At 41.8% G+C, this 27,108-nt stretch overlaps 1 protein-coding gene across 1 annotated transcript in view; it reads left to right on the top strand.

Moving 5' to 3' along the window:
* Window positions 1–27,108, top strand: part of plxdc2b (plexin domain containing 2b) — a 476,090-nt gene that overhangs the window by 368,913 nt on the left and 80,069 nt on the right. Inside the window, exons 11-13 of the mRNA XM_055648826.1 lie at window positions 17,657–17,717; window positions 18,321–18,483; window positions 21,555–21,593. Coding sequence (XP_055504801.1) covers window positions 17,657–17,717; window positions 18,321–18,483; window positions 21,555–21,593 — 263 coding nt within the window. The remainder of the gene's footprint in view (window positions 1–17,656; window positions 17,718–18,320; window positions 18,484–21,554; window positions 21,594–27,108) is intronic.

Below are 27,108 nucleotides of genomic sequence, written 5' to 3'. Positions count from 1 at the left end.
ATGTAACTTCAGTGTTCTTAGGCATTTGGCACGGAAAGTGACTGAACACAGGAAAAGCAGCCCACCGACTATCCAGAGCATTAGCTGCCTATTCAAATGTACAGAAAAGTCGATATCTGTGTAGTTTATGCATCCTGTACTGGGACTACGGTAGAGTTAAAGCGGTACCAAAAGACCCTAAGAGGTTTATTTTAGCAACTTTGCACACTGTGTGGAACTTTATATCAGAAACTAGTTCTGAAGCAGAACCTATGTGCAGTATGAAAGAGATGGTTAGTTACTTGAAAGCAAGATGAATATTAAGAAGTATGAGATTATGAAAAAGTAATAAAGAGGTCAGGAGGCAGGCAGCATGTTAAAACTGAGGCTGTTCTGCTCATCTGAAGACCAGGACACAGTTAACAGGTCAAATTAGCAATGCTTGTTTGATCAGATTGGACAGGTTCATAGTGGAATTGGTGTATCTGTGCTACGAATTGAAAACATGAGAGAAAACAACCAACAAATGCTAAGTTAGCAAGTGAGTGCAGACGAGAAGCACGAAATCCATTAAATAATAAGGAAATTGGGTTTCAGATGCGAAAGACCATCCGGGGATTGGTGGGAATGGCAGTTGATCTTGGACCACAGAGAGAGCGTTAATGATCAAAGATCTGAAAATGTGATCATTTCTGGCAGCAACTGATGAGCACTGCCTGGGGAAAGCAGCTGCTGTGCACGTAATGTGATGTGTGATTAAACTCACATAATTTCCCAGCTACAATCAAGGGGAAATAAGGTTGTGCTTTCATGTTGCAGGGGAACAAAAATAAGGTTAGCTTTTTCCCCATTGTGAAATAACTATACCAAGGATGACTACCTTATTCTAGCATTTTCTGAATAGCTATTTCTGGAAATATTGTTTAATTTAGCAGGGCAGCATTATGCTGAAAAGCGGAGAAGTGACAAATAATGATAAGCCCAAATAAATAAATGTGTTGCATCATTACTTTGATAAGTAAAAACATTGTAATTGCCTTTTCAGAATTACTGGTGAGGTGTATTTTAATATTTGTGCCCCTTGTCTCTTATTGCTATAATAAGTAACTTTTGCGAAAACGTATGAAAGACTAGCTATCTCCATCCAGAGGGAAATAAGATATTTTAATCAGCGCCTGTCTTTCAAAGGGATAATGAGGCATCTACTGGATTTCAACTCAACCTTCACATATGCTTAAAGAGTCAGTGCTTTTGGCAAGTAAATTATTCTGTTTATTCCAATTGTATTTAGACTGTAATTTTGATGCCGCTCTTTGTGACTGCTGCAATGTGCACCATCCTTCATTGCGCTGGATGTCACTGAGCTGCAAGTAGGATGCTATGAGGCTGCAGGGTGACTTGGATGCATGGGTGAATGGGCAGATGCATGGCAGATGCAGTATAATTGTGGACAGATTGTCATTGTCTCAATTAGTGTGGACAGATTCGAGGCTATCCACTTTGGTGGCAAGAACAGGAAGGCAGATTTTTATCTCAATGGTGTCAGATTAGGAAAAGGGGAGGTGCAATGATACCTGGGTGTGCTTGTACATCAGTCACTGAAAGTAAGCATGCAGGTTCAACAGGCAACAATCCGTTTTATTCGTCACTTGCACATAAAATGCAAGTGACATGAATTTGCCAGCAGCGGTACAATGAAAAAAGAACACCCAAAACCCAATAGAAATGTAACACAAACATCCACCACAGCATTCATTACTGTGGTGGAAGCCACAGAATTTGACCAGTCCTGCTCCATTTTCCCCGTGGTTGGGACCTCAACCTTCCACAGCCGCCGCTCCGGGCATCCAGATGAGTGAAAGTCCAGGTAAGTCCAGAATCGGTTCTTCCCCAGCGGAGACCGTGGCTTCAAGTTGGTGTAGGCCGCAGGCCGGCAGCCGAAGATTTAAAGTTCCCACTGCGCCGCAGCCAGAAGTACCGCAGACCGCAGGGCCGGCGGTCGAAGCTCCCCTCCAGGGTCCCCGGCGAGGGATCCCACTCCCGATGGTAAGTCGCCGCCACGCCCGCGGTAGAAGTAGGCCGCGCGCCAGCGGTGGTGGCTTCTTCTCCTCCCGGGTCCCCAACGAGGGATCCCGTGCTTCGGACGCCGCGCCAGCTGGAGCTGCAATTAATTACAATTACCATTCATAACATATATGAGTACATCAGGTAGTGCAAAAGAGGAAATAAACAGAAGGTGGAATATAAAAAAGTACAATGGTCGCTATTATGTAGATTGAGAATTCATCCTTAGCATAAGAGTGGTCCATTCAAGGTCCAATCAGCAGGGAATAAGCTATTCTTGAATATGTTGGTACATGGGTTTTTTAAGCTTTTGTATCTTCTGCAGTTTAACCAAAAGTTCCAAACTAAAAACAAAACAAAGCAAAACAAATGTAGGTCCCTTGCAGTCAGAAACAGGTGAATTGATCATGGGGAACAAAGACATGGCAGACCAATTGAATAACTACTTTGGGTCTGTCTTCACTAAGGAAGACATAAAGAATCTGCCGGAAATAGCATGGGACCGGGGGTCAAATGACATGGAGGAACTGAGTGAAATCCAGGTTAGCCAGGAAGCGGTGTTAGGTAAATTGAATGGATTAAAGGCCGATAAATCCCCAGGGCCAGATAGGCTGCATTCCAGAGTACTTAAGAAAGTAGCCGCAGAAATAGTGGATGCATTAGTGATAATTTTTCAAAACTGTTTAGATTCTGGAGTAGTTCCTGAGGATTGGAGGGTAGCTAATGTAACCCCACTTTTTAAAAACGGAGGGAGAGAAAAAACGGGGAATTACAGACCAGTTAGTTTAACATCGGTAGTGGGGAAACTGCTAGAGTCAGTTATTAAAGATGGGATAGCGGCACATTTGGAAAGTGGTGAAATCATTGGACAAAGTCAGCATGGATTTATGAAAGGTAAATCATGTCTGACAAATCTTATAGAATTTTTCGAGGATGTAACTAGTAGAGTGGATAAGGGAGAACCAGTGGATGTGTTATATCTGGACTTTCAGAAGGCTTTTGACAAGGGCCCACATAAGAGATTAGTGTACAAACTTAAAGCACATGGTATTGGGGGTTCAGTATTGATGTGGATAGAGAACTGGCTGGCAGACAGGAAGCAAAGAGTAGGAGTAAACGGGTCCTTTTCACAATGGCAGGCAGTGACTAGTGGAGTACCAGTGCTGGGACCCCAGCTATTTACAATATATATTAATGATTTGGATGAGGGAATTGAATGCAACATCTCCATGTTTGTGGATGACATGAAGCTAGGGGCAGCATTAGCTGTGAGGAGGATGCTAGGAGGTTGCAAGGTGACTTGGATAGGCTGGGTGAGTGGGCAAATGCATGGCAGATGCAATATTATGTGGATAAATGTGAGGTTATCCACTTTGGTGGCAAGAACAGGAAAGTAGACTATTATCTGAATGGTGGCCAATTAGGAAAAGGGAGATGCAACGAGACCTGGGTGTCATGGTCCACCAGTCATTAAAAGTAGGCATGCAGGTGCAGCAGGCAGTGAAGAAAGCGAATGGCATGTTAGCATTCATAGCAAAAGGATTTGAGTATAGAAGCAGGGAGGTTCTCCTGCAGTTGTACAAGGTCTTGGTGAGACCACACCTGGAGTATTGCGTACAGTTTTGGTCTCCTAATCTGAGAAAATACATTCTTGCCATAGAGGGAGTACAGAGAAGGTTCACCAGACCGATTCCTGGGATGTCAGGACTTTCATATGGAGAAAGACTGGATAGACTCGGCTTGTACCCGCTAGAATTTAGAAGATTGAGGGGGGATCTTATAGAAACTTACAAAATTCTTAAGCGGTTGGACAGGCTAGATGCAGGAAGATTGTTCCCGATTGTTGGGGAAGTCCAGAACAAGGGGCCACGGTTTAAGGATGAGGGGGAAATCTTTTAGGACCGAGATGATAAAAACATTTTTTCACACAGAGAGTGGCGAATCTCTGGAATTCTCTGCCACACAAGGTAGTTGAGGCCAGTTCATTGGCTATATTTAAGAGGGAGATAGATGTGGCCCTTGTGGCTAAAGGGATCAGGGGGTATGGAGAGAATGCAGGTACAGGATACTGAGTTGGATGATCAGCCATGATCATATTGAATGGCGGTGCAGGCTCGAAGGGCCGAATGGCCTACTCCTGCACCTATTTTGTATGTTTCTATGTTTCTATTCCTATTACTTACTTTTCTGCTATTTCTTTGAATATGATTTGCAAGGATGCGTTCAGCTTCCACCTGTACATCAGTGAAGGTCCACTTTGTTGAATTATGTTATGCGCCTGTCTTTCTGACAATAAGTGTATATGGTTAGCGCTAGAACTTCGTTCCATAGATGCTGCTGCACCCGCTGAGTTTCTCCAGCAATTATGTGTACCTAGCGTTAGAACATTATGTCTACAATGGCACAGCAAGGGACAATAAATGCTAGTCTTGTTCAAAGTTCTTTGGTCTTGATGTGGATAGAGAACTGGCTGGTAAACAGTAAGCAAAGAGTAGGAGTAAACGGGTCCTTTTCACAATGGCAGGCAGTGACTAGTGGGGTACCGCAAGGCTCAGTGCTGGGACCCCAGCTATTTACAATATATATTAATGATCTGGATGAGGGAATCGAAGGCAATATCTCCAAGTTTGCGGATGACATTAAGCTGGGGGGCAGTGTTAGCTGTGAGGAGGATGCTAGGAGACTGCAAGGTGACTTGGATAGGCTGGGTGAGTGGGCAAATGTTTGGCAGATGCAGTATAATGTGGATAAATGTGAGGTTATCCATTTTGGTGGCAAAAACGGGAAAGCAGACTATTATCTAAATGGTGGCAGATTGGGAAAGGGGGAGATGCAGCGAGACCTGGGTGGCATGGTACACCAGTCATTGAAGGTAGGCATGCAGGTGCAGCAGGCAGTAAAGAAAACGAATGGTATGTTAGCTTTCATTGCAAAAGGATTTGAATATAGGAGCAGGGAGGTTCTACTGCAGTTGTACAGGGTCTTGGTGAGACCACACCTGGAGTATTGCATACAGTTTTGGTCTCCAAATCTGAGGAAGGACATTATTGACATAGAGGGAGTGCAGAGAAGGTTCACCAGACTGATTCCTGGAATGTCAGGACTGTCTTATGAAGAAAGACTGGATAGACTTGGTTTATACTCTCTAGAATTTAGGAGATTGAGAGGGGATCTTATAGAAACTTACAAAATTCTTAAGGGGTTGGACAGGCTAGATGCAGGAAGATTGTTCCCGATGTTGGGGAAGTCCAGGACAAGGGGTCACAGCTTAAGGATAAGGGGGAAATCCTTTAAAACCGAGATGAGAAGAACTTTTTTTTCACACAGAGTGGTGAATCTCTGGAACTCTCTGCCACAGAGGGTAATTGAGACCAGTTCATTGGCTATATTTAAGAGGGAGTTAGTTGTGGCCCTTGTGGCTAAGGGGATCAGGGGGTATGGAGAGAAGGCAGGTACGGGATACTGAGTTGGATGATCAGCCATGATCATATTGAATGGCGGTGCAGGCTCGATGGGCCGAATGGCCTACTACTGCACCTAATTTCTATGTTTCTATGTCTATGTTTCTATGTCTTGCCAGTGATACCTGATCCTGAACAATGAATAGGTAAAAACAAAAAGAAGAATTTAAATAATTTATGAAGAAGCATCACATTCTCAATATGTCAATGGATAAACAGTGAATATACTCTCATCAGGATTGCCCACATCTGCGGGAGATCTAAAATGAGGTACATTTGTATCATTTTAACCTGAGTGGTATGAAAGTGATCCTATGGTATTTAGTTTCCATTCTAAACTGTGTACCTTCAATCTTGGTTCATCTCGTACTCAGTTTTGGACAGATTATTTGATGAACAGAGGCGAGCAGCAAACAATAGTTTCAGTCCACCCCCTGTATTGTACACTTATATAGAGAATTGTACTATATCAAATCTGTTGCTAAGGCCACTTCTACTACCAGAACATCTCTATATTTTCACCCTAGCTGATCCTATTGACATGAAAAACATAACCGTACCTCAAAATTTAATTATTTCTAAAAGATTCTTCACTAATTCCATCCTGCGCACATATCAGTCACGTCCTCAGCAATCTGCATCCTGCTCCTTCTGCTGGATGGAGTTGAGTCTAAATCATCCTCCTTGTGTGATTGTAGTCTTCCTCTACCACTAGTGGAGGACCACTATCTTCCTCCCACGGATTGCTGGGAGGATCCAGCTAGTCCACATCTTTTAATTTGATGGATCATGCAGTTTCACCTCCCATGGATATCCATGTCCCTCCAGAGATGCTCACTGACCCACTGAATTGCCCCAGCACTTTGTGTTCCAGGTTCTGCAGTTTCCTGTGTCTCCACATGAAAGTAAATGCTTTGTCCATTACCTCTTTAAAAATTTCTCTGCCATGCTGAATATGATTTTTGCTCCTCTTGATAATGTACGTACAAATTCACTGCTGTGTTTCTACATTACTTTGGTTTCAGTTCCTGTATTAGAACTGTGGCTATTTTTCCAAAGATTTGCCATTGGGAGAAAAGTTCTTTGGGATGTCCTGCAGATTTCTTTCTTGCACAAAAATAACATATAAGTAACATAGCATTGCAAATCAATGATGACCAAACCACTGGATGAGCAGGATATAGCCTCTTTGTTAGACTGCACCACATTAGCGTGCTGCACATTTTCTTCAGGAAATAAAATGTAGCAGGGGTCATATTCTAAATGTAACAAAGAATATTTTTTTGTAGTTTTGGTAATTTATTTCATCCTGTACTTTCAAATTATATGTGATAATTTGCTTATAAATGTAACCTTACTTTCCTCAGTTTCCTCTTTTGATGCAACAAACACAGACGTAGGGACCAGTAGAGCTCATGAAAATTTTAATATGACACAAGAAATAGCGGATTCTGGCATCATATTTGAGTCTGGTCAATTTAAATTTGTTAAAGATCTATCTGCATTCATAATGTGTTGTCCTATCTTAATCATACGGTCTTCCTTCAACAAAGTAATGCAATAAGCTTTCAAGTTTCTGCACCTTAAGCTATTAGGCCACCTGGAGAAACTGCTGAAGATTGAACATCGATTAACTGAGACCTAAGCAAATTCTAATGAAGGCAGCTCATCAATTTACTCAGACATCTAGTGATTCTTTCCTATGTGACCTAATAGCCTCAGATGCAGAATCAAATGAATCAACTCACAAATCGCCTTTAATTACTCAAACTTGTTTACATTGGGCAGGGGTCAAACGGAAAGGTCCAGTTGGCTTTGTTTTACAGTGTTTATTGTACAAACCAAAACCAAGTCTATTTATTTATCTTTCTGCCAATGAGATGCAGATTCTGCTAATAACTAGACACATTTGAGGATAATTGATATGTGTTCTATTTCATACTCTTCCTCTTCCATTCAGTGTGTACTTTTCTTGCTGAGTTAGAATGAAGCAATGGCATGCAATAGATCAGCACATGTTTAATCCCAGATGGAGAAATCACAACTATAACAGGTTTAGTAACTGGTTGAACCCCCTACTGGTACAATTGGTTTAGTAGTGATATAGGGGTTAAGGCCCAGGTATAGATTACCTTATTGTCCAAGGAACTGATGAGCTACAATGCTGAGAGATCTATCCTACACTTTGGGTATATCATTGCTCTATCTATTGTTCTGTAGCTTGAACTGATTGTATCTATGTGTGATATATCTGATCTTAGTCTCTGAAGTAGGGTCTCGACCCAAAACATCATCCATTCCTTCACTACAGAGATGCTGCCTGTCCTGCTGAGTTACTCCAGTTTTTTGTCTTCTGTTTAAACTAGCATCTGTAGTTCCTTCCTACATTAATCTGATATTTTTGGCTAGCATTTATAACAAAGCTTTTCACTGTACCTCAGTACACATGACAATAATACATCTAAACATATACCTCTCCCAGGGTAAAACTATAACATTTTATATTTTCTCTGCTGTGATGAATCCATGATTCATTTGATTCTTTAGTCATCTTATGCATTTACCTTCGCACAATGAAAAGCCACAGAAATCAGAACGTTATTGTGAAGACAGCATGTAAAATGTGGAAAATAGTAGTCTGAGTAAAAGCGGATAAACTATGGGCATAATTTAAACCAACAAAGCATGCATTGTAAACTGCATGGCAAATGTGATTTCATGCTAGGAGTCATTTAAAATGTTGGTACAAAGACCTAAATGTGTCATATTTGATATCTGCGCAATCTATAAGTTTAATAATGTTTTGTCCTAGGGCCAACAGCAGGCCTATTTCTCACCCCTATGTGGAAATCAAAATCCCTGTCAGGAGAAATGTCACCATCCATCTTGGGTGAGGACAAAGGAGACAAATGTTTAAAATATTTAAAAGACACTTGGATGGGTACGTGGATAGGAAAGATTTAGAGGGATATAGACTAAATGCTGACAGATAGGACTAGTGTAGATGGGGAATCTCAGACGGCATGTGTAAGTTAGACCAAAGGCCCTGTTTTGGTGCTGCATGACTGGATGGGTGATGTCTTTGGTTAGGACCATTCTTCAGACAGATGTATTAAAGAAGTAGGTGTGAAGATTGGGACTCCCCATTACATCAAGTCTGTTGCTAAGTCCACTTCTACTACCAGAACATCTCTATATTTTCACCCTAGCTGATCCTATTGACATGAAAAACATAACCGTACCTCAAAATTTAATTATTTCTAAAAGATTCTTCACTAATTCCATCCTGCGCACATATCAGTCACGTCCTCAGCAATCTGCATCCTGCTCCTTCTGCTGGATGGAGTTGAGTCTAAAGCTTTTGTGTGATTGTTCTTCCTCTACCACTAGTGGAGAGGGAAGCTAGTCCACAGGAATTTGATGGACATGGGATATCCATATCCAGAGATGCTCACTGACCCACGATCATCCGGAGATTTCGTTCAGCCGTAAGGTCTGATGACAATAAAGGAAATTCCCAATCTTATGGGAGAGCCGTACAGATCTGATAATAGCTCTGTAGTACTTTCAAGGTTCTACTGAAAAAAGGAAATGATTGGGAATACAAAAGATATCCCAATGGCTGCTTGATATCCCCAATGCATTACAGATCTTTCTTGACTACTTTCATAGGTTCTACTGAAATAAATCTACAAATACTGCAACAGAATAGCTTAGTTTGGCACATGTATCTGGAGTCAGGTAAATCTTTCTACTGCTCTTAACCCCATATCAAAAGCCTATCCTTATGATCTTCCCTTTCCTTCTCAACCAAAAATCCTTGATCCCCTACAATTCCAGATTAAACCAAATATTGAAGAATGCTGTTTCCAAGAGGGTTCCTTGATACTTTTTAAACGGTTCTTTGAATGACAAATGAAAGGCCCTGACTACTGTTCTCACCAACTATATTAGTTAATTGTAAGGACTCTGGACTCAAGGGCCTGAGCTACAGGGAGAGGTTGAGTAGGCTTGGACTTTATTCCGTGGAGAATGAGGGACAATCTTATTGACGCGTACAAGATCGTGAGAGGAATAGATCGGGTAAACACACAGAGTCTCTTGCCCAGAAAAAACCTATGAAAAGATTTAATGGGAACCTGAGGGGCAACATTTTTACACAAAGGGTGGTAGGTGTATGGAACGAGCTGCCAGAAGAGATAGTTGAGGCAGGTACTATCACAACATTTAAGAATCATTCAGACAGGTATATAGGTAGGATAGGTTTAGAGGGATATGGGCCAAATGCAGGTAGGTGGAATTAGTGTAGATGGGGCATCATGGTCAATGTGGGCAAGTTGGGCCGAAGGGCCTGTTTCCACGCTGCATGACTATTAGTATGATCAAATGCCGCACTTTGGCCATGGGCAGAATAAACATGCGGAATGGCCATGGGCCATCTAAATGCTGCATTGGGACCATCTGATTTAATTAAATGTGATTATTTCAGATGTAAATGTGGAAATCTTCTGAATGTGAATTAGCATCTTGGAAAAGGGTGTACTGGGAAGAGCTTCAGTTCCGTTTAGCTTAGTTTATTGTCACTTGTACCGAAGTTCAGTACAACCAGTCAGCAGAAAGACAATATGTGATTACAATCAATCCATTTACAGTGTATAGGTACATGATAAGGGAATAACGTTTAGTGCAATGTAAAGCCAGCAAAGTCCAATCAAGGATTGTCCAAGGATCACCAAAGAGGTAGATAGTAGTTCAGCACTGCTTCCTGGTTGTGGTAGGATGATTCAGTTGCGTGATAACAGTTGGGAAGAAACTGTACCTGAATCTTGTGGTGTACGTTTTCACATGTATACCTTTTACCTGATGGGCGAGGGAAGAAGAGGGAGTGACCAGGGTGCGACTTGTCCTTGATTATTCTGCTGGCCTTGCAGTGGCAGCGGGAGGTATACATTGAATCAATAGGAGGGAGGTTGGTTTGTGCGATGGTCTAGTCTGCGTCCACAATTCACTGCAATTAGTTACGGTCCTGGATGGAGCTGTTCCCAAACCAGGTTGTGATGTATCCTGATAAAATGCTTTCTATGATGCATCTGTAGAAATTGATGAGAAATTTCAACAACTACAACTGAAATATAATTTGAAAAATAATCAATATTTTAAATATCTTCAAATTCGTGATTATCTGAAAAAATATACAAAAGACTATCATAATATGCCTACCGACTTACTGGATGAAGCAATGAAGACAAAGGCGGAATCAGCTAATCTAATATCGTACTTATATAACATCATCTTAAACATAGAAATACCCATAACTGATGGAATTAGAAGAGACTGGGAACAAGAATTAGCTATAAAAAATTTCAAAAGAGATCTAGGATAATCACTACAGGTGCATAAATGTTCGATCAACGTACGACATACTCTCATCCAATTCAAAACATTACATAGACTATATTATTCAAAAACTAAAATAAATAAACTCTTCCCTAATGTCTCACCAATCTGTGATAAATGTCTGTGTCAAGAAGCTACCATAGCGCATTCTTTTGTTTTTTGTACAAAAATCCAAACATTCTGGAATGAAATATTCGACATCTTTACAAAATTAATCAAAATAAAACTGGTACCAAAACCAGAATGGATCATTTTTGGAATATCGGAAGGTAACCCTGAACTAAACGTGTTTCAGAAGAATTTACTCAATTACGGGCTAATAATGGGAAAAAAGCTCATACTTAAAATCTGGAAAAATGCGCCCACACCAACAATAAAAATGTGGATATCAAATATGTTTGAAACATTACATCTGGAAGAGATGAGATTCCTCTTAGCAGGCAAAGCAGACCAATTCCAAAAGACGTGGTCTACGTTTTTGGAACTATTACAAGCATGAGGTGCAATAGTAATAAATCACAAATAAAAAACAAATAAATAAATAAATAAATGGTACCAGGATCTGGCAACAATAAAAACAGACTTGGTTGGTAGTCCCCTCTCTGCGGAGCTTAATGTTATAATAGAGCGATTGTTTCTTCTTTCTTTTTACTTCTTTTCTAGGGTCTACTTTCTTTCTTTACTTCCTTCTCTAACTTCTTTTCTATGGGGCTTTCTTTTCTCAACACTCTCTTGCACCTGCACGACTCTTGCGCACTTTCCTTACTTCTTTACTTCTATCTTTTTCTTAAAGCTCAAAAGATGAAGTGGTGCAAAAAAATGTATTAAGACATATGTGTTGTGTATTATTGTAACTTACCGTACTTCTAATATAAAAAAAAAAATTGGTGAGAGTTGTAGAGGACATGTCAAACTTCCCAAGCCTACTAAGGAAGTTGAGCTTGTGCTCAGAATGGAGGAGGCCTATTTAGGGGATACTAGACCCAATGCAGACCCGTTGGGTATGCTCCCCCAATGCAAGATTCCACCACTCACCCATACCGCCAACGCAAGCCGTTCCCCCAACACAATATTGCACCACTCATGCATAGCCCCAACTGCCCAGGGGTGGCTAATTTCTCCTCATTTCCCAGCACTCCCTCCTCCTCCTCTTCACCCTCCCTCTTCAATCTATGGAGAGGCAGGGGAGTAGAGAGGGAGGGACATAGGGAGGGAGAGGGGGTAGAGAAGGGGGGCAGAGAGGAAGGGGAGGGGGAGGGGGAGGGGATTAGAGAGGGAGAGGGAGGTGTGTGTGGAGGGGGAGGGGGTAGAGAGGGAGGGGGAAGAGGGGAGGGGCAACGGGAGGGAGGGCGACAGAGAGGGAGACAGCAGAAAGGGAGAAGGGACAGAGAGGAAGGGGGCAGAGAGGGAGGGGGGTATAGAGAGCGAGAGAAGGAGAGGGGTAGAGAGAGAGAGAGGGGATAGAGGGAGAGGGAGGGTTAGAGTGGGGGAAGCGGGTAGAGGGAGAGGGCGAGGGAGGGATAGGGAGGGAGGGGATAGAGAGGGTGGGAGTGAGGGTAGATAGGGAGGGGGCATCTCCCTCCTCCACCCCTCCCCATCTCCCTCCTCCACACCCCTCACCATCTCCCTCTACCATCCCACTCCCTACCCCATCTCCTTCTTCCTCATTTCCCTCATCCTCCTCCCCTCACTCCCATTCCATGCCCCAGCACCTACCCACGTTATAGAGCAGCACCAGGGCCTGGAACTTGACATGGTTCTCATACTCGGCCGCCACCTGGGCTCTGGTGCAGGCCCCGACTTCATCTCCGGGCTCGTTCCTGACCCTGGACCCAGGCTCATCCTTGGTTCCATCAGCGGCTTCTTAGGGAGGCATAATTCTCCCATGCCTTTACTATTTATAACCATTTTATTTATATTTTATATATATTTTATCTATATATTTTATATATATAAAATAATTACAATTTTATAATTTTGGTCAGGGTAGGCACTGCCTACCTTGCCTACCCTGATGGCATGTGACTGGATAGCAGTGAGGAAGGAGCTGTTCTTGACTCTGTTGGTAGATGTTTGCAGAGGAGATAATTCTGAAGTTATAATGAAGAAGCTGGAGAACCTACAAATGTTCACCACCTACATTAATGTCCTAGAGTGATACAGTGTGTAAACAGGCTCTTTGGCCCAACTTGCACACACTGACCAACATGTCCAATCTGCACTAGTCCCACCTGCCTGCTTTTGGCCAATATCCCTCAAAACCTGTCCTATCCATGTACCTGTCTAATTGTGTCTTAAACATTTCCTCAACTACCTCTTCTGGCAGCTCATTCCATTCTCCCACCACCCTTTGTGTGAAAAAGATACCCCTCAGATTCCTATTAAATCTTTCCTCCTTCATCTTAAACCTATGTCCTCTGGTTCTCGATTCCCCTACTCGAATCTACCAGATCTATTCCTCTCATGATTTTATACACCACTATAAGTTCACCCCTCATCCTCCTGTGCTCCAAGGAATGGAGTTCCAGCCTGCTCAATCGCTCCCTATAGCTCAGACCCTCGAGTCCTTGCAATATCATCGTAAATTATCTCTGTACCCTGTCCACCTTGACACCATCTTTCCTGTAACATTGTGCCCAGAACTGACCGCAATCCTCTAAATGCAGCCCCACCAATGTTGTTGCCTATTTCCTTCGCTCCATAGATGCTGCTGCACCCGCGGAGTTTCTCCAGCACTTTTGTATACCTTCGATTTTACAGCATCTGCAGTTCCTTCTTAAACATAAAGTCTCTACTTCTGTACTCAATACTCTGACTGATGAAGACCAATGTGCCAAAAGCTGTTTTGACCACCCTGTCGACCCTATCAACCTGTGACACCATCTTCAAGGAACTATGTACCTGCACTCCTAGATCCCTCTGTTCTACAACACTCCTGCCCATATTAGAATTTCTAAAATGCAACAGCTCACATTTCTCTGTGTTTAATTCTATCAACCATTCCTCTGCCCACCTGTCCAACCTGTCAAGTTCCTGCTGCAATTTGTGACATCCATCTTCACTATCTGCCATACCATCCACTTTTGTATCATCTGCCAACTTGCTATTCGTGCCATCCAAATCATCGATATAGATTCTTTCTATCGATATAGATTCAAGACAATCTTAAAAATAATTTGCTAATCATTAGAAAGATTTATTTGACAGTGAAATTGATTTAAAGCATATTGAGTGTGCTCTATATCAGGTCTGTGAAGCCATGAGACTGTGTTCAAAATCATTGGATAGAATCAGAGGACTGAGCTTCTTGTGGTTATCGGTCTTTTGGCATGATTAACTGGAGTAAAAGCTTGTGGAATTTTATATGCAAATTGATTCAGAATTAGTCATGTTTTTCAATCAATTGTGTTAGTTTTTAAAACTAGCATTAGATGCAGGGCTTGTTGCCAGTATGAATTAAACAGCATTGGGAGTTTCCAATAAATTTGTTTATATGGTCGTCTAAAAATTAAGCTGCATCTTATGGCCACTAGAGCAGCAATTAGATAAGCTGGGAAATGATTTATTTTCTAAATTCAATGAAGAACTTATTAACTACAATGTTACTGGTAAACAATTTTACATATTTTAAGCCATATTCAGATTATTTATAAAGAAATGCTCACGGGTGATAAATTTGCACTGTGATTTACATCGTTATATATGTAATATTGATTGAATTTTCAAACTGTATGAATATGTAGCTGAATGTTTTTTTTGGTTAATGTTTTCTTTAATTATGTTTCTAAAGCAGTGGTAGATTTTGTATCTGGTAAAATGGAAATATGTTTGAATGGTAAAAGGTTTCAGAAAAAGGATTTTACAAAGTACAGCTTGCTTCCAGTTTTCAGAGGAATTTCCTCCAGAATCACCAATGTCACTCAAATGGTATTAAAGCCGAGAATGAAAATCAAATTAAAGTTTGAATTCGAGAAAAAAAACAAAAATGCTGGAACCATTCAACAAGTCGGACAGCATTTGTGAATGACTGATTTGATCATTGACTGTGTTTTATGTTTGCTGATGTTGCATGATTTGCGGAGAGTTTGCAGCATTTTCTGCCTTTGTTAGGAAATAAAAAACCTTTGGAATTTGTGCCACCTCCAACAGGATTCCACTTCTATTCCTCCATAGCCCACTTTTGTCAAACAGACCACTCCTTTCACAACTCCCGGATCTGTCTGTCTGTCCTCACCGACTGTTCCATGCCTACAGCAATGTCCCTGAGAACTGCAGTGGATGCAACCTCTTTTACCTTTTCTATATCTATCCTCAAGGAACCCAAACAATCTTTTCAGTTCAAGCAGTGATTTGATTGCCCTCCTCCAAACTGATGCACAGCGTTCCATGTTCACAATGTCGCTCCCTCAGACAGTAATGAAACTAAAAGCCGGTTTGTGGAACACCTGCATTCAGTCCAGAATTTGGCTTCCAGCCACTTCAACTCACCATCCCATTCTCACTCTCACCTTTCTGCCAGTGATCTCCTGTGCTCAATGGGTCAGTTTTCCTTCTTCCGTTGATGCAGCTTGACCTGCTGGTTACGTTCCACAGCCCTGTTATTAGCAACACGTAATACAGAGAAAGAAGCATAATGTCACCCACTAACTCATTTGATCTAGATATCACGGATATTCCATCTGTCTTCTCCAATACCAGCTCAATGCCATTACCTATTCGGCAACATGAAGAGAAATTAGAGAGTTATGGAGTCATTGAGCCTCAGAGTTTGGAAACAGACCCTTCAGCCTAACTGCTCGATGCTAACTAAGATGTTACATCTAGCCAGGCCCAATTTGCCTGCATTTGGCCCATATTCCCTCTAAACCTTCCCTATCTATGTAGCTATCCAAGAGTCTATTAAATACTGATAAAGTACCTACTTCTATACTTCCTCTGGAAACTTGTTGAACAAGTTAGGGCTTTATTCTTTGGAGTCAGAAGGTTAAGGGGGGACGATAGAGGTTTTTAAAATGATGAGAGGGTATAGACAGAGTTGACGTGGAAAAGCTTTTCCCACTGAGAGTAGGGAAGATTCAAACAAGGGGACGTGACATGAGAATTAAGGGACTGAAGTTTAGGGGTAACATGAGGGGGAACTTCTTTACTCAGAGAGTGGTAGCTGTGTGGAATGAGCTTCCAGTGAAGGTGGTGGAGGCAGGTTTGTTTTTATCATTTAAAAATAAATTGGATAGTTATATGGATGGGAAGGGAATGGAGGGTTATGGTCTGAGCGCAGGTATATGGGACTAGGGGAGATTATGTGTTCGGCACGGACTAGAAGGGTCGAGATGGCCTGTTTCTGTGCTGTAATTGTTATATGGTTATATGGTTATAAACTCCAATGTTCTCTCGACTCTGGATCCGTTTCTGTGGACTGGAGGGTAGCCAATGTAACTCCACTTTTTAAGAAAAGAGGGAGAGAGAAAAGGGGAAATTATGAACCAGTTAGCCTTACATCAGTAGTGGGGTAACTGCTCGAGTCAATTATTCAAGATGCTATAGCGGTGCATTTGGAAACCAGTGACAGGATTGGTCATAGTCAGCATGGATTTATGAAGGGAAAACCACGCTTGACTAATCTTTTGGATTTTGTTGAGGATCTAACAAGTAAAATGAATAAGGAAGAGCTGGTGGATGTGGTGTATCTGGACTTTCAAAAAGCCTTTCACAAGGTCTCACGCCTGAGATTAGTGTGCAAAATTAGAACACATGGCATTGGGGGTAGGGTATTGACAGGGTATTAGGAAAAGGGGAGGTGCAATGAGACCTAGGTGTGCTTGTACATCAGTCATTGAAAGTAAGCATGCAGATACAGCAGGCAGTGTAGAAAGCTAATGGCATGTTGGTCTTCTTTACGAGAGGATTTGAGTTGAGGAGCGAGGAGGTCCTACTGCAGTGGTGAATCCACACCAGGAGTATTGTGTGCAATTTTGGTCTCCTAATTTGAGGATGGACATTATTGCTATTGAGGGAGTGCAGCGTACTTTCACCTGGTTAATTTCCGCAATGGCAGGACTGACATATGATGAAAGAATAGGTCGACTAGGCTTGTATTCATTGGAATTTTGAAGAATGAGAGGAGATCTTATAGAAAAATATAAAATTCTTAAAGGATTGGACAGGCTAGATGCAGGAAAAGTGTTCCCAATGTTGGGGGAGTCCAGAGCCAGGTGTCACAGTTTAAGAATAAGGGGTAGGCTATTTAGGACGGAGATGAGGAAAAACCTTTTCACCCAGAGAGTTGTGAATCTGTAGAATTCTCTGCCACAGAAGGCAGTGGAGGCCAATTCTCTGGATGTTTTCAAGAGAGAGTTAGATTTCGCTCTTAGGGCTAAAGGAATCAAGGGATATGGGGGGGAAAAGCAAGAACGGGGTACTGGTTTTAGATGATAGCCATGACCATATTGGATGGCGTAGCTGGCTAGAGGGGCCGAATGGCCTACTCTTGCAGCTATTTTTCTATGTTTCTAACTCGTTTCATAAATTTACCGCCCTCTGAGTTGCCCCTCAGGAATCTATTAAATCTTTTCCCTCTCACCTTAAACCTTTGTCCACTGGTTCTTGATTCCCCATACCTGGGTAAAAAGACTTTGTGCATTCACCCTATCTATTCCACTTTTGATTTTATACATCTATTTAAGCCCCCATTTGTTTTCTAAATAGGGTCGCAAAATAGGAATGGAATTTACAGTTAATGTTTTCTGTGTAACCAGGTGTTCCAATGGATTTGATCGTCATCGACAAGATTGGGTGGATAACGGCTGTCCTGATGAGGTGCGTCGGTCTGAAGGAGAGTTGCGATGAGTAATAGAACAAAATTTAATTTCAAATAGAATTGTATTATTTTCTACACCTCATTAAATAGTGTTCATGAAAAGCATTGACTGTAACATTACTAACTACATTAATGGATTTGAAGCAAAAGGATGGATGTTTTTTAGATGTATGATGAGGTCTATCTAATGCTATCAGACTGTTGCGCCCTTTATATTGTGTGCCATTTATATTATGATAAAAGATAGGTACAAAGAGCTGGAGTAATTCAGCAGGTCAGGCAGTATCTCTGATGAAAACGGATGGGTGATGTTTCAAGTTGGGACCCCTTCTTCAGACTGCCATTCTGTCCCGACCCAAAACATCATCCTTTCTTTTTCTCCAGAGATGCTGCCTGACCTTATGAGTTACTCCAGCACTTTGTGTCTCTCTTCGGTATAAACCAACACCTGCAGTTTCTTTCTGCACATATCATGATAAAAGTTGTGTCCACAGTGTCTCCAGTGGTACTTTTGTAGCCATAATAATGCCGTAGGGTGGCTGCTTTATGAGGATAATTAGTTTCTACGCTTTACTGGAGCTGAACTGCTCTCTTTCTACTAGTCTAATGATCAGGCCTGTGACATCTCGCCTGAGGAAATGACTCAAGCTTCTTCAGCTACGACCACAAGCCTTGTGATGACAACGACAACACACAAGACCCCAGGCACCACATCCACAACTGCTATCACGTCTGGCCTTCCTACTTCCAGCTTAACCACAGAAGGTATGTGGAAATCAAACCTAATAGTACATTGATCACCAGTCAAGGAATATCACGGCAGCTGCAAAAAAAAATTGTCAACATTTTACTTGTATAGCTTAGATATCTGTATTAATCAGTTTGTTATTACACACAATATTACTCCAACATCTTGTGTCTGTATTTGTTAATATACACAGTTTGCTCTGGTTAGAAAGTATTTTAACTTCACAAAGTGTCTCACAGAAATTGTACAAGTTTTCCAATTTAAATAATAAGTTCATAACTCATTGGAGCAGAGTTAGGCCTTTCAGCCCATCGAGCCTATTCCGCCTTTCAATCACTTTCCTGCCTTCTCCCCATAACCTTAAACACCCTAAGGGCCTGTCCCACTTAGGCGACTTCTTTTGCGAATGCAGGCGACTGTCATAGTCTTGTTGAATCGCCGAAAAAGTGAATGTATCAAACGCATCCTACGACTATGTAGAAGACATCCTACAACTATGTAGGACAAGCTACGACTATCTACGACTTAATCACCGATGCACTCATGACAATTGTCGACCCAATAGTGGGGACTGAAGACGTCAACCTTTGACTTACAGACAACTACACCCACGATCACTGAAGCAAGCTACGACAAGCTACGACTGGCTACGACTCTATAGTCGTAAGATCACCTATAAAAATGACGTTAGATTTTTCATTTTTTAAATTCATATGTATTGCTTGTTTTAGTGTTAGATTTATCGAGATGTATAAAAATAAAATCCATTAAATGCAGTGCATTTGAAGTGCTTGTGTCTGTTTACTTCATCAAAACGTTTCGTAGGGGGCACTGCTCTGGCAGCAGCCATGTCAGCAGCACGTTAGTTTTTTTTCAACTTTTTTTTATTTTTTAATATGTTTTAAAGTATGGGTTTGATGTTTCTCGATGTGTCTTGTGTGGGGGGTGGTGTGGGGGGGGTAAGGGGGAAACCGCTTCGGTCGCCTCCTCCATGGAGAGGCGATTTTTTTCCAGGTCGCCTCCCCCGTTGCCTAACAGCAAGGATCGGCGCGGCTTTTCCCGGAGACGCGCCCGGGACTTCAGCGGCGGGCGCAGTGTGGACTCTCGGCGTGGAGCGGGTGAGCCCTCGCTGGGGAGGTCTCTTTCCAGATCCTACCATATAACCATATAACCATATAACAATTAGAGCACGGAAACAGGCCATCTCGGCCCTACAAGTCCGTGCCGAACAACTTTCTTTCCCTTAGTCCCACCTGCCTGCACTCATACCATAACCCTCCATTCCCTTCTCATCCATATGCCTATCCAATTTATTTTTAAATGATACCAATGAACCTGCCTCCACCACTTCCACTAGAAGCTCATTCCACACCGCTACCACTCTCTGAGTAAAGAAGTTCCCCCTCTTATTACCCCTAAATGACAATTAAATAGACTATTGACTATTGACTATTGACTAAACTTCTGTCCCTTAATTCTGAAGTCATGTCCTCTTGTTTGAATCTTCCCTATTCTCAAAGGGAAAAGCTTGTCCACATCAACTGTCTATCCCTCTCATCATTTTAAAGACCTCTATCAAGTCCCCCCTTAAACTTCTGCGCTCCAGAGAATAAAGACCTAACTTATTCAACCTATCTCTGTAACTTAGTTGTTGAAACCCAGGCAACATTCTAGTAAATCTCCTCTGTACTCTCTATTTTGTTGATGATCTGCGACATTGGCAGGTGTGCCCACATCCACTAACAGAAAGTTATAGTTTGCATCTACCATAGCTAGGAGTACGATGGAATGGAACTTCTTGTAGTTGAAGTACATTGAAACTCCCTTGGTTGCACACCTGATGGCCACATGCTTGCCGTCAACTGCCCCATATGTGTGCTGGAAGTTCCATCTTGTATCAAAGCCCAGCACCACTCTCTTCCACTCATCTGGTGTACTAGGGCAGTCCATGACTTCATCTTCATAGGCATTGATGATGGTCTCACAGGTCTCTGAGACAATCTTGCTGATGGTGTTGTGGGCCGTAAGAAAGCTAAAGGAGAGGCTCTGGTAGCAGAGGGTGATGGCTAGGCGTAGGCCTGGTTCCTGTGGCTTCCTCATGAAGGTCTTCTTTTGCTCCATGAGAGGGCCTACCCATGTCTTCAGCTCCTGAAACAGCTCAGGGTGGATTCTAGTGACGTTTCTTAAAACAGCCTGATCTTCTTGCTGGAGCACAGTCATCAGGTTTTCATACTGGCCCAAACTGGGTCTACTCTGGAACAAGGATTCCACCCACACAGGCCTCTTCTTGGGCTTTTTCTTCACCATTCTTCTTGACCTTCTGTCTTGCGGATCAAAAAGCATGAGGGCTGCTGCAAGCAGCAGGGATTCTTCTTGTGAGAGCAATGCTCGCTGAAGTTTCTTCATGGCAGTCATGACTCAGAATGATTGGAAACCCCACCCGACAAACCCTTTAATAATAAAAAAGGATGATGTCATTATTTTGGAGGTCAAAATGAGGTTCATTAGCCTCACACTTGACGCCTACAGGGTCGTAACTTGTTGCAGCTTAACTTTGGTTGTCGTAAGTGTCGTCGCAGATGTGTCGAAGGTGGACATCCTAAGTCACCACTATTGGGTCGCCGGTTGTCAGGATCTTGCCGTAGCGTGACATCGATTAGGTTGTAGGTTGTCGTAGCTTGCCGTAGACATAGTCGTAGGATGGGACCCAGTCGCTGGTTTTACGGCGATCTGACAAGACTATGACAGTCTCCTACAAAATGGCCTAAGTGGGACTGGCCCTTAAGGAAGCTTCAGAATTAGTCCCAGCTGAGTTACTCCAGTTTTTTGTGTCTATCTTCTGTATTGTTAGGTATATGTTCTATAAAGTGATTTTATAGGATTTCCAATTTTAACTACTATGTCCTGTTATTCAGCTTTTATCTGAAAGCCCCTGATGTGCTGTTTGAGTTTGGACGTGTTCTGCTCAATTCTATAGTTCGGGCACGTACAGGTCATGGATAAGTTGGGCAAAAGGGCATGTTTCTGTGCTGCATTGCCCTATGCTGTCACTAACTCTCTAAAGTACATCTTTTTAATTCTGTTACAGATGACACAAAGATCGCTCTGCATCTAAGGGACAATGGAGGTAAGTGTATTTATATGTGTTCATTTTTCTGCTGAATCCATTTATAGCGCACTGTGGCACTTAGCCAAGACTTCAATGTCGATTTGACAACAATAAGAACACTGCTCGTTTGGAGAAATCATTTCTGTATATATAATACTTTACAAGATGATTTTCCTTGTGCCATCTTTGCCGAGACTCAGTCTATAGCTGTAATCAAAACTGAGTTCAGAATAAATACAGTTTCCATATTGGATGCCTGGTGTTCATGCATTTTATCAGTTACACATCAAATATATTGGATATGAAAGTATTAAAACAGCTTTATTGATTTGGTTTTGATTTTGAACATATTATGTCATGTAATATCACAATTTCTGCAGCAATTTGAATGCAAGTGATGAAGTAGATAATATGTTCTTTTTTTATTACAATAGTAAGGGTGTCACTCCAATTTCACTCACACTAGCTCTCAAATGCAGTAAATTTTACTAAATCCTATCAAGGAGCAGCACTTCACTGTTGGATGCTCCAGTTGTATCGATTTTCCCCAATGCGACCAAGGGGAGCAGAAGTCGGGCAAGACCACTATGTCTGAGCATCACGACGAGTTTAATATGAGGCAGATGTCGCCATCAAACCTAAATAGTCAAATTTCAAGTAGTAGATGGAAAGGACTGAAATGTCTACCTTGCCTTCCAGTTTACCACAAGGAGACCACAGGCTCTGTGGCGCTAAATAGTGTAAAATATATTGTTGGGGTTATCTCTCTTTTTGCCAAGTGCGTCAGCTATTCTACCTGAAATTAGATGCAGACCTTTAAACAACAACTGCATGGTTTGAAGAGACAATACTTCTCCCTACGTCTCCCTAGATAACACTGAGCTCTCAGTGCACTGTCTCATTAATCGTAAATAGATCAGTCCAGCATGAAAAATCTCAGGAAGTCATCATTGCACGATGTTAATGAAATCTAATATCATTCTACACTTTTTCCGCAGCCTTATTGCCAGAACTGCAAACCTTTCCCAATATAATGATACCCTTTGCACTTCACTGATGCCGCTAGAGTTTTCATTTATAAGCTCTAATAGTTTTATAAAATCTTAAGTGGAAGAAAGGCCCTTAGATTGTATACCTCCTTTTTATTTCAGTAATACACTCATATTGTAAGTTCAATTCTAAGAATTGCTGACTGCTTGAAGCCAACTATCATATATCCAGATGCTTTAAGCTCCTCATGCTGAATATGCAGCTGAAAATGAAGGAATGGAGCTTCTGAATACCCTGAATAAGCTCCTAACATCTGCCTTAGACTGATTTAACCCAATCTTCCAAAGTGGAGTTGCAACCATTCTTTCCAACATTTTATCAGGCCCACCTAACCGAGTTGAAATTAAATATTTCACGGGTAGGTCTTCAATCCTTGGGGAAGAGTTTTAAATGCCAGAGAAGTTAATCAATTTTCTGGTAGATTGAACACTTGCACCAGGTCTCAAGTGGGGTGAGTTCTGCAGAAGCTTATCATGGGCAGAAAACGAGGAAACGCCTGGGGAAACACAAAAGCTCCTTTGATATCCTTCCTTATCTGTGCGATTACGGGAGAACATACACTCAAGCCAACACAATCCCTGACCTGAATTTATAAATCTATACTAGAATGGAAGTAAACCTAGATTCCCATCCAAATTCTTTGGCTGCTTCGGGCAGAAATCTAATTTAATCGCTCTCTGGTCAGGAATTTTTGGTCCAGTATACTTAAGGTCCCACGGCGGCGACCTAATTAGCGAGTTTAGAAGAGTTTGCCCTTGACTCATACTCGCAGCGTGGTCAACACGAGGTCCTACGAGGTCTTTGTAACTCTCCCTCATGCTCAAGAGTAGTCCCCACGTACTCAAGGCCTCAGTAAATAAAGGTCACCATGGAAAAAATCGATACTTTTTTACTCGTAGGTTTAGTCGAGGTAGGTCGTAGTAGGTCGTAATGCTATCTTAGGTAATCAAAGGTAATCGAAGGTAAAGCTCGTTAAGAAAAAAATGGAAGTAAACCGACCGTTAATGTTAAATGTGAATATCAGACAGCGCTCCCCCGCTTTCCCTGGCCCCCGCCTTGGCGATGTGTTTGTGTGTGTGTGTGTGCGTGCAGACGGTCGATCCGGCTCGGGGTTTCATCGCTGACGGTCGATCCAGCTTGAGGTTTTTCAGGCGAGTGCCCTCGAGCTTGAAGGTCGAAAACAGTCGCTGAAAAGTCGTGTTAGTGGGACAGGCCCTTTACAACAGGAATATTTCACATGCTGTACTGTAATGAAAGAGATCCACATGACATTGTTAATAGGTTCCCTAGATATACGGGTGATTGCCTTGTTCATTTTCAATTTAACTTTAGCCTCATTTGAGCTTTTGGTGGATTCAGCTATATCCAATACTTTAAAGAACCATAGATTCTTTTTTTAATCACAACCAAGACTCACTTATTGCTGATCCTTACTTTTCGAAGGAGGTGTTGAAGCAACCGAATAGCTTGTTAAGTCCCTTGAGAGAACAATCTGTTAGTGTGGAAGTGAATACAAGGTATGGATGACATATTTCATTCCCTAAAGGAGATTACTCAACCAGAAGAGTTTTTACATCCATGCACATTGTGCCAAGGAGAATTACTATTGATTTCCTTTCTTATAAAGTGAGTTTTTCAGGGTTGTGCCAATTCTGTAGAGCTTCTCATTGAGTAGGTGCAGGTTGAGTATAGAGCCTCTTGCAGTGTGACTAGTTAGATTTAGGTTTATTTTTGTCACATGTAATGAGACACAGTGAAACCCTTTGTTTTGCATGCTTCCAATCATCAGATATCTTATATATAAATACTATCAAGTCAATCTCAAATACACAGCGGCACGGTGACGCAGTGGTAGAGCTGCTGCCTTACAGCTCCAGAGTCCCGAATTCAATCCTGACCTTGGGGGCTGTCTGTACGGAGTTTGTACATTCTCCCCGTGACCTGCATGGGTTTTACGGGATCTCCCGTTTCCTCCCAGACTCCAAAGACGTACAAGTTTGTAGGTTAATTCTCGTGGTATAATTGTAATTTGTCTCTATTTGTCGGATAGTGTTAACGTAGGGGGATTGCTGGTCGGTGCGGACTGGTGGGCCGAAAGGCCTGTTTACACACTGTATCACTAAACTAAGGTAAACTGAACTAAACTAAACTAAACTAAACTAAATAGATATAGCAAAGGGTAAGATACAGATTGCAGAATTTTGTTCTCAGCATTGTAGTGCATCAGTTCCATAACCAAAATCCAATGTCCTCAGTGCGATAGAGAGAGCCAGCACATTAACTTATATAAGGGTCATTGCTAAGCCTGGTAACAGAGGAGAAGAAGCTTTCCTTGAGACTGGTGGTGTGCACTTGCAAGCTTCTGTACCTTCTGCCGGATTAAAGCAGGGAGAAGGAGGAATGAGGCGTCTTTTTTGTTGGCTACATTTTACTATTCTACATCTTTTGTCGAGAAGATCGGACTTCAGCATCAACTCCTTGAACTTAAATTCGCACTTGATCCCTCAGGCGAGCTTAGAAACCTAAAACAAAAATTATCTTTCATAAAGCCCCATAAAAATTGATATGAGAACAAATAATTCTGTGGGTTCTGTAACAGAAGCTTTCTGTGAACAGATCCTTCTGTAACTTGTGGGGAAAAGAGCAAAAATAAGAAAGGAACAAAATAGTTATGCATTTCCAGGACGGGAAATCTGGAAGTTATCCTTCCCAAGAAATAAATTGTTGTTTGCATTGATATTGTAAATTCTGTCATGTTTTAAACACTCATTTACTTCACATTGATAAGATAATCAATTGAGTCTCTAAACAAATAAGCCTGTAAACAACTGTGCCACTGAGAAGCAAAATAATAGAGCAATGAGAAGTATCTAATTTTTATGCATTAAGTATTTATAACTAATTTGTAAAACAAGCTGGATCACACTGGTAGAGCTGCTGCCTTACAGTGTGGAGACTAGGGTTTGATCCTGACCTCGGATGGTGTCTGCGTGGAGTTTGCGCCTTATCCTGTGATCGCGTGGGTTTCCTCCGGGTGCTCCGGTTTCCTCCCACATCCTAAAGACTTTTCATTTTGTTTTTAACAAGCCACTGTAAATTGCCCCTAGTGTGTAGGCAGTAGATGCAGTTGATGCAGAAGTGGGATTACATATAACTAGTGTGAACAGGTTACGTAGGTTCGGTGCAGGCCGAACACCCTTTTTCCATGCTGTATCTCTAAAACTAAAACTAAAAACCAGTGAACAATGTCAATAGGCTTCGATAAACAAATGCCATGCCCAGCACCACACTTATTCATGGATTGTTTACCTATGTAGGTTCTCCATGTAAATACTTCTTTTTATTGTACATGGTCCACTTCCAGGTGAGGCACTTTAGTGTATTCTGCTTCTTTCATTCCTGTTGCAGTTTGTAGGATGGCCTCTTTACGTATTTTTTAATAGTAAGATTAAACGAGTACTTACCAGTATGAAGTTTGATCTGTATTTTATGAGGAGTTACGATGAGGGATTACGTGAAGAAGCCCGCTCAGTGCGCAGGTGCGGCATACTTCGAAGCAGCGGTGTGGAATCACAGATAGACACAATATTTGAAGTAAACATAGTAAAGATCAGTGAGACATCAGTTTATTAGTTTGATCTATATAATGAGGGTGGGAGCGGAGGGCACGTAATCCCTCATCGTAACTCCTCATAAAATACAGATCAAACTTCATACTGGTAAGTACTCGTTTAATCTTACTATTTTACTTCGGAGCCACATGAGTGACTACGTGAAGATTTCAAAGGTCTGTGATTTCAAACCGTGTAACAGTTTTTATTTTCACTCACTGCCGAAGTTCTTGAGGGAGGAAGTGTTATCGTAATCAACCAATGGATCTGCTTTCTCAAGAAACAGAAAGGTATTTGTTAACAATAACAACATAAATAGCTCCCCTGAGCTTAAATTAAATATTTGCAGTTTGTAATATTCTGTCTGCAATTAAATCAGGCTTATCAACGGTTTACAATAAAAATGTTCTGAACGTCGTTTCCCTTGACCATCCTGCCGTATTGAGAATGTGGTCAACCGGGATGTCCATTTGTTCAGCCGCTGATATCAATGCTGCCCTAGTGGAATGGGATTTAAATGTATTATTATCTATTCCGGCAGCTTTCAGTACCTGTTTGAGCCACCTTGAAGTGGTTTGGCTCGTTACCCCGTCTTGGGGTTTCTTGTGGTTGACCCATAGGCTTTTCCTCTCCCTCTAAGATTATAGGTTGTGTCTATATATTGTTGTAGATGGGTCACCACACTCAACCTGGACTGTGGTGGGTAGGCCCGGAATACCACCAGTGAATTGGGCGTTCCTGGTCGCTTAGGTTTTACCAGACCTAGAATAATGAGCGTGATGCGGTCTGGGGTGATCACCATGTTATCCAGTCTAGTTTTATGGAGTGACTGGACTCTGTGAGCAGATACGAGAGCCATAAGCATGAGCGTT

This window comes from Leucoraja erinacea, chromosome 2 (assembly GCF_028641065.1).
Source record: "Leucoraja erinacea ecotype New England chromosome 2, Leri_hhj_1, whole genome shotgun sequence".
In the NCBI taxonomy this organism is placed as follows: Eukaryota; Metazoa; Chordata; class Chondrichthyes; order Rajiformes; family Rajidae; genus Leucoraja; species Leucoraja erinaceus.
The sequence above is the reverse complement of the archived record's forward strand: the minus strand, read 5'-3'. Positions and strand labels throughout refer to the sequence as shown.